General features: G+C 46.6%; 1 protein-coding gene across 4 annotated transcripts in view; it reads left to right on the plus strand.

Annotated features, from left to right (window-relative positions):
- ALOX5 (arachidonate 5-lipoxygenase) overlaps positions 1-20,244 on the plus strand; it is a 56,506-nt gene that overhangs the window by 20,375 nt on the left and 15,887 nt on the right. For all 4 annotated transcript variants that reach the window (XM_059899681.1, XM_059899684.1, XM_059899682.1 and 1 more), the window contains exons 4-6: positions 7,576-7,698; positions 17,813-17,919; positions 19,681-19,853. In XM_059899681.1, the coding sequence (XP_059755664.1) occupies positions 7,576-7,698; positions 17,813-17,919; positions 19,681-19,853 (403 nt within the window). The remainder of the gene's footprint in view (positions 1-7,575; positions 7,699-17,812; positions 17,920-19,680; positions 19,854-20,244) is intronic.

Consider the following 20,244-nt stretch of genomic DNA (forward strand, 5'->3'; position numbering starts at 1 on the left):
TCACTGACCCACTTTGCACTTTGAGACATTTTCATTTTTGTCAATCTAATGTGTGTGCAATAGTATCTCATTGTTTCCCTTGTCCCTAAGTTGCCACATATTTCTTGCTTTATGTGAAGGTACCATAACTTATTCAACCATTCTCCTATTGATGGACATTCAGCTTGTTTTCCATTTGTATGTTGATTTGGTTTCGGTGCCTGATGAACATAGATGCAAAAATCCTCAACAAAATACTAGCAAACAGAATCCAACAGCACATGAAAAGGATCACACACCATGATCAAGTGGGGTTTATCCCAGGAATGCAAGTATTCTTCAATATATGTAAATAAATCAATGTGATAAACCATATTAACAAACTGAAGGAGAAAAACCATATGATCATCTCAATAGATGCAGAAAAAGCTTTCAACAAAATTCAACACCCATTTATGATAAAAACCCTCCAGAAAGTAGACATAGAGGGAACTTACCTCAACATAATAAAGGCCATATATGACAAACCCACAGCCAACATCATTCTCAATGGTGAAAAACTGAAACCATTTCCACTAAGATCAGGTACAAGACAAGGTTGCCCACTCTCACCACTATTATTCAACATAGTTTTGGAAGTTTTAGCCACAGCAATCAGAGAAGAAAAAGAAATAAAATGAATCCAAATAAGAAAAGAAGAAGTAAAACTGTCACTGTTTGCAGATGACATGATACTATACATAGAGAACCCTAAAGATGCTACCAGAAAACTCCTAGAGCTAATCAATGAATCTGGTAAAGTAGCAGGATACAAAATTAATGCACAGAAATCTCTTGCATTCCTATACGCTAATGATGAAAAATCAGAAAGAGAAATTAAGGAAACACTCCCATTTACCATTGCAACAAAAAGAATAAAATACGTAGGAATAAACCTACCTAGGGAAACAAAAGACCTGTATGCAGAAAACTATAAGACACTGATGAAAGAAATTAGAGATGATACAAACAGATGGAGAGATATACCATATTCTTGGATTGGACGAATCAACATTGTGGAAATGACTCTACTACCCAAAGCAATCTACAGATTCAATGCAATCCCTATCAAACGACCAATGGCATTTTTCACAGAACTAGAACAAAAAATTTCACAATTTGTATGGAAACACAAAAGACCCCGAATAGCTAAAGCAATCTTGAGAAAGAAAAATGGCGCTGGAGGAATCAGGCTCCCTGACTTTAGACTATATTACAAAGCTACAGTAATCAAGACAGTATGGTACTGGCACAGAAACAGAAATATAGATCAATGGAACAGGATAGAAAGCCCAGAGTTAAACCCACGCACATATGGTCACCTTATCTTTTATAAAGGAGGCAAGAATATACAATGGAGAAAAGACAGCCTCTTCAATAAGTGGTGCTGGGAAAACTGGGCAGCTACATGTAAAAGAATGAAATTAGAACACTCCCTAACACTATACACAAAAATAAACTCAAAATGGATTAAAGACCTAAATGCAAGGCCAGACACTATAAAACTCTTAGAGGAAAACATAGGCAGAACACTGTATGACATAAATCACAGCAAGATCCTTTTTGACCCACCTCCCAGAGAAATGGAAATAAAAACAAAAATAAACAAATGGGACCTATGAAACTTAAAAGCTTTTGCACAACAAGGGAAACCATAAACAAGACGAAAAGACAATCCTCAGAATGGGAGAAAATATTTGCAAACGAAGCAACTGACAAAGGATTAATCTGCAAAATATACAAGCAGCTCATGCAGCTCAATAACAAAAAAACAAACAACCCAATCCAAAAATGGGCAGAAGACCTAAATAGACATTTCTCCAAAGAAGATGTACAGATTGCCAACAAACACATGAAAGAATGCTCAACATCATTAATCATTAGAGAAATGCAAATCAAAACTACAATGAGGTATCACCTCACACCGGTCAGAATGGGCATCATCAAAAAATCTACAAACAATAAAAGCTGGAGAGGGTGTGGAGAAAGGGAACCCTCTTGCACTGTTGGTGGGAATGTAAATTGATGCAGCCACTATGGAGAATAATATGGAAGTTCCTTAAAAAACTAAAAATAGAACTACCATATGACCCAGCAATCCCACTACTGGGCATATACCCTGAGAAAACCATAATTCAAAAAGAGTCATGTACCACAATGTTCATTGCAGCTCTATTTACAGTAGCCAGGACGTGGAAGCAACCTAAGTGTCCATCGACAGATGAATGGATAAAGAAGATGTGGCACATATATACAATGGAATATTACTCAGCCATAAAAAGAAACGAAATTAAGTTATTTGTAGTGAGGTGGATGGACCTAGAGTCTGTCATACAGAGTGAAGTAAGCCGGAAAGAGAAAAACAAATACCGTTTGCTGACACATATATATGGAATCAAAAAAAAAAAAAAATGGTCACGAAGAACTTAGGGGCAGGACGGGAATAAAGACGCAGACCTAGTAGAGAATGGACTTGAGGACACAGGGAGGGGGAAGGGTAGGCTGGGACAAAGTGAGAGAGTGGCATGTACATATATACACTACCAAATGTAAAATAGATAGCTAGTGGGAAGCAGCCGCATAGCACAGGGAGATCAGCTCGGTGCTTTGTGTCCACCTAGAGGGGTGGGATAGGGAGGGTGGGAGGGAGACGCAAGAGGGGGGGGATATGTGGATATATGTATATGTATAGCTGATTCACTTTGTTATAAAGCAGAAACTAATGCACCATTGTAAAGCAATTATACTCCAATAAAGATGTTAAAAAAAAAAAAGACTGAACAAATTCCCTCCCAAAACTTTACAGTAATTTTCAATCCCACCAATAGTATGTAAAAATATACTATTACCCATACGTTCACTAATACCTGATAACATCAATCTTTTAAATTTTTAACAATCCAGGAATCCTTAAGTAAGAGTCATTGCTGTCTTAATCTGCATACCCCTGACCACTGATGACTTTAGCCTCTGCATTGCCTGTTTATGTGCTTTATTTTTCTGTGGGTTTATTATTAATCTAAAGCAGCTCTTTATATATTAAGATTGTATCCCTTTGTTATATGTATAGTGTGTATCATTTGTCTTCAGTTGCTTTTGTCACAGGTTTTAGCTTTTTACTTTCTTAATATATATATTCTTTTTCTTTGTAACTTTTGGGTTTCCTGCTTTGCTTAAGAAGGCCCTCCCCACCCCAGTGTTACATAAATTCTCATATTTTTGTCTAATATTTTTATAATTTTATTTTTAACTTTAGGCTCTTAATTCATCGGCTATGTATTTTTATACATGATGTGAAGTGGGGGTCAAATGTCCCTGGTATCATTTATTACATAATGTTTCTTCCTGCTGCTTTGGGATGACACCCACAGCATATGGAGCTGGCGTGGTGACCCCGTGCACCGGTTCTGCAGCCGGTGTTGGGCTCAGCTCCCACTTAACTGCCACACTCTGTGTCCTGTGAAAGTTGTGTAATCTCTTTGTGCCTCAATTCCCCCATCTGTAAAATGGGGGAAATAATAGTACCACTTCTTAGGGTTTTTGGAAAGAATTAAATAGGTTACACCATGAAAACACATAGACTAGTATTTGACACATAAAAAGCACTGGATAAATATTAGCTAGTTTTGTATTATATTCACATATTTTCTTGGGTCTGTTTTTCTACTCCATGGCCCAGTGCCATCTTTTGGTTATCAGAACTTTCTAATAAATGTGAATAGGCGTTATGTTATCTTACTGTTCTTTTTAAAGTTTTTCATGATGAGAATCGCTTTGAATTACACGTGTGTCCTGTAGTGGCATTTTGATAATGTTGCATCTTTCCACCCATTTAGATCTTGTGTGATGTCCTTCAATAGAATTTCTACTTTTTCTTCATGAAGTTCTTTCACCTTTCTGGTCACTTTATACCAAGGGAAACTATAGCTTTTGCCATTCTAAGTAGGATGTTTTTCCGTTTGCCAATGACTCTTGCTGGGATAAAGATAATTACTCATTATTTAATATTTACTTTGTATTGACACCTTACTAAATTATTTTATTGTCTCTATTTTTAAGTGAGTCTTTTTAATTGCCCAGTTATTTGATCGTATTATGTAAATGATGATACTTTTGTCTCTTAGTTTACATTATTACATCACTGATAATTTTTTCTTATTGCCAAAACAAAGTAACAGTAGCAAGGATGACCATCCTTTCTGAGTCGTGATTTTTGAGAAAATGCCTTTGATATTTTTATTTGTTCAATGTATTTGCTATTGTTTTCTAATAAACACTCTTTACTATATTTAGGAACTTCTTGGTTCATTCTAATGTCATTTTTGTTTGGCTGAACTTATTCAATTAATATATGAAAGGGTGGGTAATATATGCAGGTAATATAATGTCTGAGTCCATACTTGATATAAGAGGCTTAAATGATTATCTAAAAAAAGTCTGTAAACACCTTACACTATCTCCCCATTTTCAGTATGGCAAATGAGAAACCTAATGATAGTTTGGTTATTTTCCTTTTCCCAGAAGCTTGTGAGTTTGTGGAAGCCTCTCTCCTCTCTCTCTTTCCCTTTCTCCCTCCCCGCTGCGTCTCTACAGCATTCTCCTCTTTGACATTTTACAATTTAATCAGTATATATCTAGGAATGTCTTTTTTTTCTTTCTTTCTTTTTTTTTCTGCCTAGGATTTACTCAGAAAATTGAGGTCCCTTCAGCTTAAGGAAGTTTTTCTCCTGTTTCTTTGGTTTTTACTTCTCCATGTATCCCTGTCTCTCCTCCGGAACTCTCTCTGAACATCAAATCTTCTATATCTGGTTTTCATGTCTCCTATGTTTTCTTCCATGACTTCCACTTCTTTGTGTATTTGTGTTACATTTCCTTCCATTTGTCACAGAGCAGTGTCTGGCACATAACAGGCACTCAATAATTAGTTATTGAATGAACAGATTTTGTCTTCCAGGAGACCAATCAGATCTCACAGTGACTATTACTCTTTTTTTCCATTTTTCTATGGAATGTTCAATTCCGAAATCATGTTTTGTGGTTGCAGAAAGTCTTTTTAGATTCTAATTGCATCTCCTTAAGAATTCTCTCTCTCTCTCTCTCTCTCTTTTTAAAATTAAATGTCCTTTCTACTCCTTCCTTCCTTCCTTCTGCCTGGTTGTTCAGTTTGGTCTTCCCAGTGGAGTATGATTTTTTTTCTTTGCCTATTTTTCTGTGGGTATGAAGGCCTTTGGCCCCTGTGCAGATCGGCCTGTCAGGCCTCTCAGGCAACAGTGCCTGCAGTGGAAGGAACATAGGTGTTGGTTTCAGGTGCCAGTAGTAAACTAGCTGGCAAACTGTGCCATCTCCATGCAGTGAGAGGCCATTGTCTCCTGACCTCCTGAGGTGGGGCACTTTGGAGGCTGGGGGTCAGCAGGAAGGTGGGGTCTTGAGGAAATGTGCTCCAAGTAAACTCTACCCTTAAGAAAACATGAATGCATTTGCTGGCCCATCTCTCCTCATTGGGTTCAGTGCTTCCATACTGAAAAAAATCCAGCTCTACTCAGCTCTTCAAATTAATTAGAGCCCTACTTCCCAGTGGCTAGGAGAAGACGGTCAGGAATATTTAAATTGATTTGACCAGCAGTAATTAAGTAATCAACAGTTAATACCAGTAGGGCTACCAGATGACTGCCTCAATTTTACACATGTATTGGAGATACCTTAAATCATTTTCTAAAACAAAGGGGAAAAAATCAATAAATTAGTTGACGTTTGTGCATTCATCCACATTTTTACCCTGGTTAATGTTAATCCAGCATTGGTGTTAATACAGACAACAAAAATAGAAGGTTTTTTTAATGTCTAGGAAAAGAGAACGTTGTTAGTAAACCAACAGCAAGAAATGTAGGTTCTATACAACAGAAAACGCTTTTCAAAATGCATTTTGAGTGGTCATAAGAGTGATCATATCCAGTTCCTGTTCACCTCTGATGATACTAATGAGAGGCTTACTGGGCCAACAGGATACCTCAAGAAACATTGTGGAATTTTTGTGACAGTAAAAGTACCAGATGATATTAAAGGGCCTTAAGACTTTAAAAAAATATTATTAGAGTATAGTTGATTCACAATGTTGTGTTAGTTTCAGGTGTAAAGCAAAGTGAATCAGTTATACATATACATATATCCACTCCTTTTTTTTTTAGATTCTTTTCCCAAATAGGCCAGTACAGAGTACTGAGTAGAGTTCCCTGTGCTATACAGCAGGTTCTTATTAGTTATATATTTTATATATAATAGTGTGTATATGTCGATCCCAATCTCCCAACTTATCCCTCCACCCCATCCCCTGGTAACCATAAGTTTGTTTTCTACATCCGTGACTCTACTTCTGTTTGTAAATAAGTTCATTTGTACCCTTTTTTTTAGATTCCACATATAAGCGCCATCATATGATATTTGTCTTTCTGTGTCTGACTTATTTCACTCAGTATGACAATCTCTGTGTCCATCCATGTTGCTGCAAATGGCACTATTTTGTTCTTTTTATGGCTGAGTAATATTCCATTGTATATATGGACCACATCTTCTTTATCCATTCCACTGTTGTTGGACATTTAGGTTGCTTCCATGTCCTAAGACTTTTTAATGACCTAAACTCTCAGTGTTTTACTTCCCTCTTATAAGAGAGATTAGATTAAAAAGGAATACAAATGGAAAAGCTGAAATCCCAGAATGTAAATTTTGGTTTTTAAACAAATGTAAGATCATTTAAATAAATAAAAGATCATTCTCCCCACCTTAAAAGAAACTAACAGATTTTTGGTTTGGTTTGGTTTGGTTTGTTTTTTCAATAAACAAAAAGAAAAGTAAAATTTAAAAAAACAAACAAAAAACAAACTTAAATGCCCAATGCTACAGGATAAATTTTAAGGACACCAGGCTCTAAAAATTTTGGTGGGATAGAGTGCGTGGCCTGTCTTTGAGGGGAGCTGTTTTGATTATAACAATCTCTGAACCTGCTATTGGCATCAGTCTGTGCCCGGAGGTCCTCACCCAACCTCCCTGCTGACTCGTGCCCCCTTTGGGAAGGCATGACGGCTGTCCCCTTTCCCTCAGCCACCACACACAATACAGGGGTGTTGACCAAGCTGGTGGGATGTTGGATGTCTAGGTCAAGTGTGATGGGGCAGCCTCAACCACTTCCACCTCCAGTGACCAGCAAGGCAGCTCTGTGCTGGGGAGACATTGCCCTTGAATGTCACCTCAAATAAATGAGGTCTTCTGATGCTCTCTGTACACACTGGTATGCACCTACCATTCACCACCCCTCTGCTGTAAGCCCAGCTGCAGGTTTAGGGAACCTCAGGCTTCCCACTGTGAGACTCAGGGCACAGCAAGGTGGGGGGCCACCAGACCTTGGGAGGCATCCCAGTACCTCGCCAGGCACACGCTCAGCTAAAACATGGTGACCTTATGGGCACATCCTCAGACCACACAGACAGCCTTCAGCCTGAGGGGCCAGCCCAAAAGCCAGCCATTTAACCCAGTTTTCTTCTCCTTCCTTTTCACGCTCAGATGGATGGAGTGGACCCCTGGCTTCCCCTTGAGTATCGATGCCAAATGCCACAAGGATTTACCCCGAGATATCCAGTTCGATAGTGAGAAGGGAGTAGACTTTGTTCTGAACTACTCCAAAGCGTAAGTGTTCTAGAACTCGAGGATGCTGGGCAGCCCTCCAGCGGCTGGGGCCGGAGATGGGACCCTCACTCCTCCCCTTGTGGTGGCCTTGGGCTGAGGGATCAGCTCAGCTGAGCAACTCTTCCCAAATCGTTTGATTATATCTCGGCTATAGCATGGATCCTTAATGCCCAATCAAATCACAGGGAAACCTGTATCTAAACAAATTTACAGACTGTAGGACTCCAGACACCAAACAGCTGTTTGCAGCCCAGAGTGGAGGTCTTTACTTGGAGTGCCCCATCCCCATCCACAGCTCATCTCCCCTTGGGCCAGTTCAAGGGTAGACAGTGTCCAGGCTGTCACCCAGCTGGCAGGGCACTGCAGTAATAATGACCAACATGCCTGTGCTGATCACTTACATGCATCCCCGTTCGTCTTTCACTACAACCCCACGAGGCAGGCACTTATCCCCATTCTGCAGTTGAGGAATATGTGGAATAAGGAAGTACAATACCTTGCCCAGTAGCCCCTGCTAATAAACGTCAGAGATCCGAGTTCTGTGCTCCTTCTTGGCGGCTGAGTTATTACACGGTTTTCAAAGACTCCCTGGGTGCTCATTACCAACATGGAGCCCCAGCCCTACCTCAGGGCTAGTGGAGGGGCATTTGAATCTGTACTCTGATACTTTATAGAATTCTCACAATCATGCAAATTTGGAAGACCCTAAATCCGTGGTCATGCAACCTGACCAAGCCTTGGACAGCCCTGAGGAGCTTCAGCACCTCCCGGTGCCCGGCACCCCCTACCGCCAGGGTGAGAGTCTCCCAGGGTGGGCCCTGGCTTTGGGTTGGCATAACCAGGAGGCAGACAGGTAGAGAAGCACTAACCCAGTTAGCTTCTGCGGCAGCATTTGCTTAGTTGCATAGCTGCTCCACTCAAGAAGTTGCCTCATTTGGTCGAACTTCTGTAAAGAAAGGGTGGGAGGCCACACCCTCAGGCCTTCCTCTTTGGAACATTTGCGAAAAACCCTACGCGCGCGCACACACACACACACACACACACACACACACACGCACAGCCTCACAATCAGACTCCGCAGGGAATCCCCTCACATCACAGAGACTGGGATGCATTTGTCTCCCTGAGGCTGCATCTCCATGGGAGGGAGGAAATAATAAGGGCCTGACACTTAATAAGCCTCTACTAAGTGCCAGGCTGTAGGTGTGGGTGCTTTCTATATAGAATCGTCTGTTTTAACCTTCAAGCAACCCTGGGAAATAGGTACTGTTTTTAACCATCTCCAGGTAAGTAAACTGAGGCTCTGCCAGGTCCAGGTCAAGGAATTTGCCTAAGGTCATTTCGGCAGGAATTGGCAAAACCAGGATTTGAATCCAGGTCTATTGGGGTTCAAAACTGAGGATTTTCTTCCCTGCTACTATTGAGATCAAATGGAGAGTAAAATTAAAACCAAACCACTAGATTAGTAATGCAGCAGTACCCAACATCTGGCTCCCTGGAAACATCAGGGCAATCATATGTCTCATTTCCTACCCAGGGGTTGGCATTATTGAGTCAAAGGCATGTGGCTTTAGGAGACCAGAGCCCAGACCAGGATGATACAAGAAGGACAGAAGGCCCTTGTGAAAGGGGCAGTTTGGAGAGAAAATGATAATGATAGAGAGGCAGCAAGGTCAGAGGAGATGGTACTGCTTTGGGGAGTAGTGCCACCTCTGCTTAGTAATGGTGGGGGAGTGGATGGATGGATGGATGTATGGATGGATGGATGCATGGATGGATGGATGGTTGGTGAGTGGAGGGATGGATAGCGGATGGTGGATGGAGGGATGGTGAAGTGAAAGCCAGGCTGTGCCTTTCTTATGTCTGCTCAGTGTTCCTTAGGTCATTGTCATCTTTTATCTCAGGATCCCAGCACAGCAGCTGCCACAGGATAGGTGCTCAGTAAACCCTGTCAAAATGAATTGAGTGTGGCCTTTGTGGCCACCTCACAGGCCCTCACTTCACACACACACACACACACACACACACACACAGAATCACACACTTACCTTTTCCTTCTCATGTATCCCCATCATGGCCAACAGCATCCTAGGTCAGTGGTTCTCAGTCCTGACTGGCATTTAATATTAAGACTCCATGCCACCTCACCCCAGCCAGGCTGTTAAGCCAGCATTTGCAGCACAGGCATGAGTATATTTTAAAAGCTCCTTGGGGGATTCTAGTGTGCAACCAGGATTGAAACCACTGGCCTTGGTGCCTCCCTTGGCCTCATCCTCCATCCAGGTGAATGTGGGATCATGTCCATCCCCTGGGTCTCAGTGTGCATGTCCTCCTTTCCCAGCTCCGCCATGTCTCCCCGGAATGTTCAGGAACATTATTCTACCTGCTTCCCCAGGCTCCATCCCACACAGAAATTGGAAGGTCATTCTCAAGTGCATGTATAGTTTGTTGGAGGCTCCTTCTACAAAGCAAATATAATTCTTTGACTCCCCTACCTAAAATCCTTCAGTGATTACCCCAACTACAGGGGTCTCTGCCCAGCCTTCTCTCTTGCCCCCAGATGCACAGGACACCCCAGCCATGTGTGTCCAGAGCTGGGGGTCTTCGTGTCCCCTTGTCTTTGCCTCGCTGTTTTCTCTGCCTCAAATGCCCTTTTTCCCTTCTTTGCCTGGCCAAGTCCAACTCATCATTTTTCAGGACTGGAGTGAGGTGCCCCTTCTCCCAGAAGCTCCTAGAAGCCCTAGGTCTGAGGGAGGCTTCCTCCCCTGTGCTCCCCAGTACGGACCACACAGGCCACCATCTCTCCAGCAATACCATAACCCATCTTTCTCCACATCTTCCATGTTACTTGGCCCCTTGAGCTGCAAACTATTTGGCAGGACCAGAGCAAAGAAATCCTGAGATGGACCCTCAGCCCCACCTGGCACAGCCCAGCTGGGGTGGTCAGCTGAGCACCAGCTCTGTTGGCACAGTGAACCAAGGACCATGAGGTCCTAAGAAGGAGAGAAGAGACACAGCCTCTGCATTTGAGGAGGATGCAGCCTGAGTCAAGGGGACTGGGCCTCAGGGAAGCAGTTCAGAGGGACCCCACCCCGGGAGATGAGGGATTCATGGGAGAGGGCTCTGGGCCAGTGGAAGGTGAGCCTAAGGAAGCTGGTGAACTTCTCTGAGCCTTGGTGTCTTCATCTAAAAAATGAGACCATAGCTCCCACTCCAGGCTGTTGTGAGAATATTAAGAAAGCACATATGTCAACCCTGCACAGAGAAGGTTCTCCCTAAAGACAGCATTAGTCTTCATTCATTCCTAGTAATGAGGTCAGGCCAGCCAGGACCCACTTCTCCATCATCACCTGCTGAGCACCTGCTCCCTCAGATCGACCCCTGCCCTCAAGGGCTCATAGAGGGACCCTTCCTCTCTTTGATGTTATCTCATTATGGGGTCCAGGAAGGCTTCACGGCAGAAGGACACCTAGCCTGGCCTTGCAGCTAACCAGACAGCTGGGGGCCTGGAGAAGCAGGACAAGGGTGCTCTGGCAGAGGCAGCATCACGTGTAAAGGTTGGGTGTGGCTGGGCCTACTCACAGGACCAAGTGGGTTGTGAAATTTCATGGTGTCATCAAAGGAGGAGTAGCTTGTTTGTTTAATCACCGCTCACCGTTTGCAGCCTGGAGCTTTGATTGCAGGAGGTTGGCGGGACTGGTAAGGGAATGTTCTCTTCAAAGGAAATTGAGAAAGAGAGCTTCCTTCCCAGTAGAGGAGAACAGTGCGGAAATGTGACTGAGTTCAGGAGAGGTGACCAGACCAGGGTGCTTGGGTCCTCACCCACCGGACATTTCTCATCAGATGAGATCAGGTGGGGGCAGCTCCTTGGGGGGGCATCCTTCTCCTTGGGGTCTGGATTTGCAGTGTTGGATGAGACACAGAGAGAGGTGAGGGAAATCAGAGCCGCATTGCAGAAGCTTGACCTGGCAGCCTTTGAGGGTCAGATGAGCGAGCCCAGCAGTGGGGAAGAACAAAGACAGGGAACGGGAGAGTAGGGAGGACTTCGGGATGTGGTATGGATGCCCCGGGATCCAGTTGAAATTCAGATAAAAATGGGGAGAGGCCGAGGGGAGAACCCAAGGCACCCTTGACGTTGTGCATCTGGCTTATAGGCAGAGTGGGGTGGTCATCAGAAAGGAAAGCTGGACAAGACGTGGTGAGGAGGAAGATGAGTCCAGTCTGGGGGCATGTTGTTGTTCAGAGCCCTGTCCGGCCTTCGACGGTGAGGCCAAGGGTAGAGTGGGATGGGTAGGCCCGGGGCTAAGCAGAGAGGCTTCAGGGAGCCTTGAGGCCAAGCAAGGTTGGGAGCCCTGCAAGGGACGGGGGAGAGGGGGTCGAGGGCCAGATAGAGGCTTTGTTGGGGGACAGGGAGAAGAGTGTGGTCTGAAGGCAGTAACTCTTCCCACCCCTGCTCCAGCCCCACAGACCAGTCACCCACTGCTTGCGTGAGGTCAGACAAAATTACGTGTACGGTAGCTCTTTGAAAGGAGCTGGTGGTATAGAGAAGGAAAGAGCAGGGCCCCAAGATGAAGAGCGGGAAGCTAGAGAGAAAAGATGGGCTTCCTTGCCCATGGTGAGGGCTGGGGCGAGGCCGTCTGAGGCTGGGTGAGAGCAAGAGAGGGAGAGATGATGGCATGGGAGCAGGGACGCTGAGGGAGCTTGGTCTCTTGACTTTGGAAGCCGAAGCCAGGAGTTTTGCGGGAAGAAGTCCCCACACCCTCCTACTGCCACCCCAGCTCAGAAACAAGTTGGCTCCACATCACCAAAGCACTCAGAAAATAGGATTCTCCCCTTTAACTTCACGAATGCTACCCAAATCCTTGGATCTTCTTGGTAATTGTCAAAGTCATCTCCTCCTTGTTCTAACCGATCCCTGTATGTCTGTCTATCAACCCTATTTACCCATACTGAATTCTGTTATAGAATCAGAGATGTGTCCCATTGGAAAATAAATTTGTTGGGGAAAATGTAGGGGGAAAAAAATTCCCACCTAAAAGTTAGACAGACCTGGAAATTTTTACTTATATTTGCTAAAGTAGCAGTTTTTTGTTAAAAATGGATCATAAAATAAAGGTATAAGTTAACACAAATCATAAAGTAATGTTTCCTTTAAAAAGGGTTTGTTTTATAGTTAAATTAATTTGGAAAACATTGCAAACTCTCCAGCAATGGTTCTCAAGTTATAGCTTGCATCAGAATCCCCTGGAGGGCCTGTTAGAATCTGGACATAGAGACCCACCCCTAGAGCTTCTGATTAGGGAAGGCTGAGGTGGGGCCTGAGAATCTGCATTTCTATTGACGTCCTGGGGGTGCTGATGCTGCTGGCCCACCAACCACACTCGGGGTAGCAAGGTTATACTTTGCTTTCCTGGGGGCAAAAACCTATTAATCTACTAAAAGTATAGCAACAAGTATCAACTCATCTCTAATTACCCTTTAAAAGCAAAAGGTCACCTTATTTAGAGCCTGGAGAGCAGCGATTGTTTCAGACTCTAGCTGCGCCATCTTGGGAGAGTTATTTAAGTTTTTTGACCCGTTTCCTTCCTATAAAATGAGGCTGGTGCTGCCTAACTGCTAGAATTGTTATGAGATTTAAACGAACTCCTGTAGGCAGTGCCGCTGCGGTGAGGTCTAGCACACTGTAGACCTAGTATCTAGTATCTCCATTCTGGATGCTTGGGAGGACTTTGTCCTCATTCCTGAGCCCAAGGAAGGAGACTGGCCAGGGAGCTGCCTTCTCAGGCTCTGTCACTGCCTGTTTGCTGGCTCTTCTGGGCGTCTTCCATCCCCACGGGAGCTGGCCCAGAGGAGGCTACCTGCTGCTTGTCCTTTGACAAATGCAAATTGAGCTCCTGGGGGTGGGGGCCTGAGATGAATCAAAAGTGGTCCCTTGGTCCCAGCTCCAAGAAGGTCACAGTCTAGTGGAGACCAAGCTATGGACAGCTCATCACGATAATATGTGGTAGATATTCCTTTGGAAAAGAGCACTGGGAAAACTTGAGGCAGGGAGGAAGCTCTGAGGAGGCAGCATCAGAAAAAAGCTTTCTAAGAGAGAAGCCCAACCTGGGTCTTGAAGGATGCATAGGAGTTCACCACGCTGATTGGAGGAGTGGAGGGGATGTCTTTCAGGGCGGTGAGAACTCTGTGATCCAGGAGGACCAGAGTGGGGGCCTGTGTAGGGAAGTGGGGCTGAGGCTGCCAATGCAGAGAATTGGGCAAGTATCCCAGCCTTTACTGGGGGTGGGGTGGGGGGGCAGTGCAGGACCATGGGGGTTTGAAGCAGGGATGAAGTCCATGGGGGTCAGCATTTTAGTGTCAAGGAAAAAGGGGTTGGTTGTCAGATGCTTCAGCGAGATCAGGGGAGTTTAGAGCTGACTCTTTAGATACAGCCACTAGGATGTGACACACAGTGCCCTGGGTGAGAGCACTTAAGGAGGGCAGAGAGGAGAGGAAGTAAAGAGGAGCCAGACGCAGATTCTTAGGTGAACTGAGTGTGAAGGAAGAAAGGGATGAGTGAATTAAGCAGAAGGACCCCAGGCGGGAGAGGGCAAAGTTCTGTGCTTGTAGCCTGGATGGTGAACTTGTCCACTGGTCCCTCCAGAACACCACGGCTTAAGACTGCAGACGTTAATATTAACAGTAAGTGATAATCATGGACTAGTCGCTAATATTTGTTGAACTCATTTTACAAACCAATGCTTTCTATATATCATGTCAGCCCTGTGAGGCAGGGACAATTACTGTACCCATTTCATGGATGAGGAAACTGAGGCACAGAAGGTTAGGGATTTGCCCAAGGCCATATGGCTGGGAAGAGATGGAGCTGGGATCTTCAGCCAGGCCCTTAACACTCTGGCTGACCTGCATCCATCTCAGCTGCCCTCTCTGGCCTTGCATATGGACTCCCAGCCCCACCCAGGATTCTTGTGTCCAGATCCCAGCACAGGAGCTGGTGGCTCCTAGACCCCCTGGTCCGGCCCCCTAGTGGTCTGACAGGGAAACGGCACCCACCCTGTGCGTGGTGGCCCTTCTGCCCTGAAGGTCCCTGATCCAACCCAGACCCAGGCCAGCGTTTACTGTGGAAAACTGAAACTCAGAGATGAGATCATCAGAGGCCTTCCCCCTGGAACCTCCACCTTGGGACAGTTCCGTTTCCGCACCACTTCTGGGTAACCGGCGCGTTTCCTCCAAGTCACCTGCTCCACCTGGAACAAGGCGGGCCCTCCTCAGTAAGCTTTGCCCCGCACCCCAAAGAGCAAAACCATGAACTGGGAAATGGAGAAGCTGTTAGAAGAAGGAAAGGGGCAGGGGAAGTGGAGGAAACAGGAGCTCCCGCCTCTCTGTCAGTACAGGGCCAACAGCGGGTGCCCAGCCCAGGCCAGCAAGCGGCTCAGTATGCACTCCCGTCTGGCTGTGTCTTTACCCGGTTCTGTTGTTACCTGGCTGTGCCATTTCCTGACCATGTTGTTACCTGGCTGTGTGACCTCAAATGAGCTAGGTGCCCTCGCTGGCCACAGGTTCCTCTTTGTGTGATAACAGATTTTCAAAGTCCCTAGTATCTGATTGTCTATAAGTATGTAGCAATATTTTGCCTCTAGATGACTTTCACATATTTTCTTCTTAACTCCACTTCTTCCTGGATCTGTGGCTTCCTCTGAGCACTACCACACCCCACCCTGGGTTCGGTGCCAACCTTCTGTTTTGAGGTCAAAGAGACCCAGCCGGGGAGACCGTGACCCACATGGGACTGACTCACTCCCAGTTCCCCACAGTTGCCCTGGGGTCCAGGACCTCTTTCCCGGGCACCGTCTGATGCTGGGCCACCCTCAGGGCTGTGAGGATTGTACAGGCCTGGGAAGGCCCCTCTTCTCCCAGAAATAAGTCCTTTTCCACACTCAGACATCAGAGGTCATTAGAGGTTTGGTCCTCCACCTTAGCAAGGATTTCTGTCCCAGGACACTCAGCTAACAAGGGAGGTGGAGGAGGAGGGCTGGGGTGCTGGCTGAGGAAAGAGGTAGCATGGCTGGTAGAAGCATAGCTGGGAGCACTCCCGGAGGCCAGCCTAGCAGTGGTGAGGCCGCAACAAGCATGTGTGTAAAACAAGTGTGTGTGTAAAAGCTCCTCCTTCCCCATGAGGGACTGGGATAAAAGTAATGATGACACCAGATAGGATGATGCCAGCATTCTTCTCCAGCTCTGAGACGCTGAGCACCTACTGTGTGCAGCCCCCACAGCCCAGGCTGTGCTCTAGCACCTTCCAGGCCTCACAGCATCTCAATAACCCACAAGCAGCTGGTTCCTCCAACTCGCAGAGGGCATTCGCCTCCTGGACCCTCTTTCGAGCAGTGTGGGCTACCAGGTCCCCAGGCAGCCAGTACCGAGGAGAGAAGCATTTGCTAAATTGAGGCAAGGGAGTCTTCAGGCAGGTGTGTCATTTTCTGCATCAGGTGCCTTTCCCATGCCTGTCAGGGCCAGGAGGAGCCCCAGCATCTCCCGCTTGTCTGCTGAGTCCCCATCTTTGGTCACTAGGACTTGCTGCCCTCATGCGTGCTCGCAGGTGGCTCCCCTGTGATGCTGTACAGAGCCCTCTGTCCCCATCAGCCAGGTTCACTCCGGACAAAACACCCAAACCGCAGTCCTTTGATTCTGCTGAGACAGGGAAGGCGTGAGGAGGCTTCAGGATTCCCAAACCTTCCTGCAACACGCTCAGCCCCCAGCCAGCCCACTGCCCCAGGAGTAAATGCAAGGAGGGTGCTGGGCCCTCACCATTAGGGATGCTTCCTGGGGGAGGCACCCTTGGGTGGGGGGAGGTGGGCAGCCCACTGGAGGAGCACCGGCAAGGTCGCCCGCCCCAAGCCCCTGACTACCCCTCTCAGTCAATGACAAGGCTGCCTGAGCCCTCCAGTACCTGGAGCCTGGGCCTCACGGAGCAATGCAGACCCACCCTTGCCCTCCTGGTGCTTAGGCAGCAGTCAGGTTTTCACATAAATGGGTTTGTGCTTAATCTGCTATCAGCGCTGCGGAGGTAACATCACAAGGCCCAGCCTGATGTGGGGAAGGGGTGGCTTCGTGAGATCGAAGGAGGAGTGGGGTTCACTAGACAAGCCCTCCAGATACACTCACCCCATATGCTCAGGAGGAGAAGAAAGAGGGGCACAGGGCGTTCCAGAGGGAGGGAACCACACATGCCAAGGCCTCCAAATCAGGACATAAAAGAGATGGAGCCAGTGGGGAGGCCTGAACCCTGGAGGGCTGGGCAGCGAGCACTGACGGTGGGGAGGAGACAGGGTGACTGCTCATCACTCTCAGCTCTGTGTGAGCCAGAGAGGGAAACTGAGGCAGAGGCTGTCACGATGAGCACTGGCCAGAATACCCACACCTCCATCCTGTGCCTTGCTTGGGTTATGTAGGAAAGCCTGGGAAGCCTCTTCCCGCCTTTTCCACCTTTCCCAGACCCATCCCACACCCACCTCCTCCAGGAAGTCCCCGGGGTTGCTCAGGCCACTCAGATCTCACTCCTTACTGCCTGCAGCCTGCATTTTGAATTTAGCAAGTTCCTGTCCTGGGCTACTTTGCTTCCCTGTGTAATGAATATTTGGAAACTATGTCCTCCTCAGCACCAGGCAAAGAGCCAAGGTTAGGCAGAAAGTAAATGAGGGTTAAATTCCACTAAACTGCTTATCCCCCCAAATCCAGGAGACTCGGGAGAGCAGCTACATAGGAGATAACGGCGCTCTGTCCCTGGAAGCTTGCATCAATTGGGGGCAGCAAAAAGTTTGATGAATGAATGAATGAAGGCACAGACCAGAGCCCGTGTGAATGGGAAGAGAGCACTGTAGACTGTTGTCGAGGGCAGGCGACTGGTCTCTTTCTTAGGGGAAATGCAGAAGGAAGAGCATGGGCACGGGTGCCAGTTTCTGTCCTGGTTTCCACAAGGCCAATCAGCTGCCCCCTTGGAGCTGCCCTGGGTTCAAGCCCCCTAGAGGCCCCACGAGACCAGGGTGCGAAGGGGCTTGTCAGGGGGCAGGTGAGGCCAGAGCATGCAAGGGCGCCGCCGTGTCTTGGTCTGCAGGATGGAGAACCTGTTCATCAACCGCTTCATGCACATGTTCCAGTCTTCCTGGAGCGACTTTGCTGACTTCGAGAAAATCTTCGTGAGGATCAGCAACACTATTTCTGGTGAGTGTGCTTTTGGGGGCTCTCATGTGCTGGGGAGCCTTGCCTGGGCGTGGGAAAGGGCTGCTCCACCCCCTCCAGCACGAGGCCTCGCTGTCCCCCGGGCCAGCACCGCCTGCACCCACACAGTACGCTCCACTGGGGATCAGCCTCATGGCCAGAGGTTCCTCCTCCTTGGATGTCCAGGGTTGAGCACCCTCAACCTCATTTCACCATCAAAAGTCTCACAAGTATCAACGCTTTTTCTTTAAATAAATCAATCATTTATGATGCTTCTGAACAGAGAAAAGGCGGGAGTTAGCTTGTTTTTTAAGCATTTACGTGAAAGCAACAGTGGGTTCCTTTGGACTAGGATGTGTTTGGTAGAGCAGTAGCATCCTAACTGCCAGGGATGGCACAGGAAGGACCACACAGCAACAGAAAGATTAGGAGACATTAAGGAAACAAGCAAGGGGGAAAACTGCCTTCACAAACTCCTCCCCAGGATGTCCCCCGCTCCCCTCCTTCTCCCTCATCCTAGGGCCCCTGCTTCCTGGACACAAGGACCTGGGTTCTTTTTTTTTTTTTTTTCTTTTTCTATAGGTACAGCGTGTACAGCAGACCTCTAGAATGTACTCATCTTGCTTAACTGAAACTTCACGCCACGATTAGTAACTCCCCACAGCCCCTCCCTAGCAGCCACCAAACTGTGCTGCTCTTTGATTCTACTGAGCTTGACTAATTCAGGTGCTTCATATAAGCGGGACCATGCAGCACCTGTCCTTCTGTGACTGGCTTATTTCACTTAGCATCATGTCCTCCAGGTTCACCCATGCTGTCACATATTGTGAATGTCCTTCTTTTTCAAGGCTGAATAGTATTCCATTGTATGTATACACCACATGTTCTTTATTCATCCCTCTGTAGATGAGCATTTAGGTGGTTTCCACATCTTGGCTGTTATGAATTGTGCTGCAATGAACATGAGGATGCAGATATCTTTTCAAGATCCTGATTTCAATCCTTTGGGATAAATACCCAGAAGTGGGATTGCTGGATCATGTGGCAGTTCTATTTTTAACTTTTTGAGGAAACTCCACACTGTTTTCCATAGCAGCTGTGCATCCTGAATTCCCACCAACTGTGCACAAGGGCTCCAACTTCTCCATGGCCTCACCAACACTTGTCTTTTTTTTTTTTAATAATAGAATCCTGACAGGTGTGAGATGGTATCTCATTGTGGTTTTGATTTGCATTTCACTGGTGACTAGTGATGTTGAGCATTTTTTCCTATACCTGCTGGCCATCTGTATGTCTTCTTCAGAGAAATGTCTGTTCAAAACCTTTGTCCATTTTTTTAATCGGGTTATTGGTGTTTTTGCTATTGAGTTGTAGGAGTTCCTTATATATTTTGAAGATTAAACTTTTATCAGATATATGGTTTGCACATATTTTCTCCTATTCTGTAGGTTGTCTTTTCACTCTGTTGATTGTTTCCTTTGCTGTGCAGAAAGCTTTTTAGTTTGATGCAATCCCATTTGTCTATTTTTGTTTTTGTGCTTGAGAAATGGGTTCCCCAGGAACCTTCTGAGCCACTAAGGGCCAGCTCAGGGAGGATGGGGTGGTGCCATGGCCTGACCTAGTGGTCAAGCAGTTGGGTGTGGTGGGCTGTCCAGTGAGTGCCTGGGAGAGGGGACCCGGCAAGGACTCTGGCCCTCCGCTAGCATCAGGAAGACCTCAGCCCGGCTCAGAACTCAGGCTGAGCTGCAATTCTCTCCTCCACAGAGCAGGTTATGAATCACTGGCAAGAAGACTTAATGTTTGGCTACCAGTTCCTGAACGGCTGCAACCCTGTGTTGATCCAGCGCTGCACGAAGCTGCCAGCGAATCTCCCGGTTACCACAGAGATGGTGGAGTGCAGCCTTGAGCGACAGCTCACCTTGGAGCAGGAGGTTGAGGTAGAACCTGGGTGGCTGGAGACGGTGGCCCCAGGCCAGAGGCTCAGCTCAGATGGCCAGGTCATACTCTGTTGGGCAGAAACCACTTCTTGCTGGCCATTGCTCGCTGGCCCCCAGGCTGCTCCCTCCAGGCTCATCTGTCTGGCTGATGGCAAGATCGGCTGCCCTCAGTGAAGTGACCTCTTCCTTTTCCTGAGCATTTATGAAAACTGTCTTGTCCAGCATAGGTGGAGGAATTGAGAGTGCTATTTCTCTGTGATGCTCAGGTCTTAGAGCATAATATCAGTATTTTCAATATCAATATCATAATTAAAAGAGCTCCCTCTAACTAAGGGCCTGTTGTGGGCCAGGCATTGTGAGAGATGCTTTACACACAGGACCATCAATTGTT

Source organism: Balaenoptera ricei, chromosome 16 (assembly GCF_028023285.1).
Source record: "Balaenoptera ricei isolate mBalRic1 chromosome 16, mBalRic1.hap2, whole genome shotgun sequence".
NCBI classification, from domain to species: Eukaryota; Metazoa; Chordata; class Mammalia; order Artiodactyla; family Balaenopteridae; genus Balaenoptera; species Balaenoptera ricei.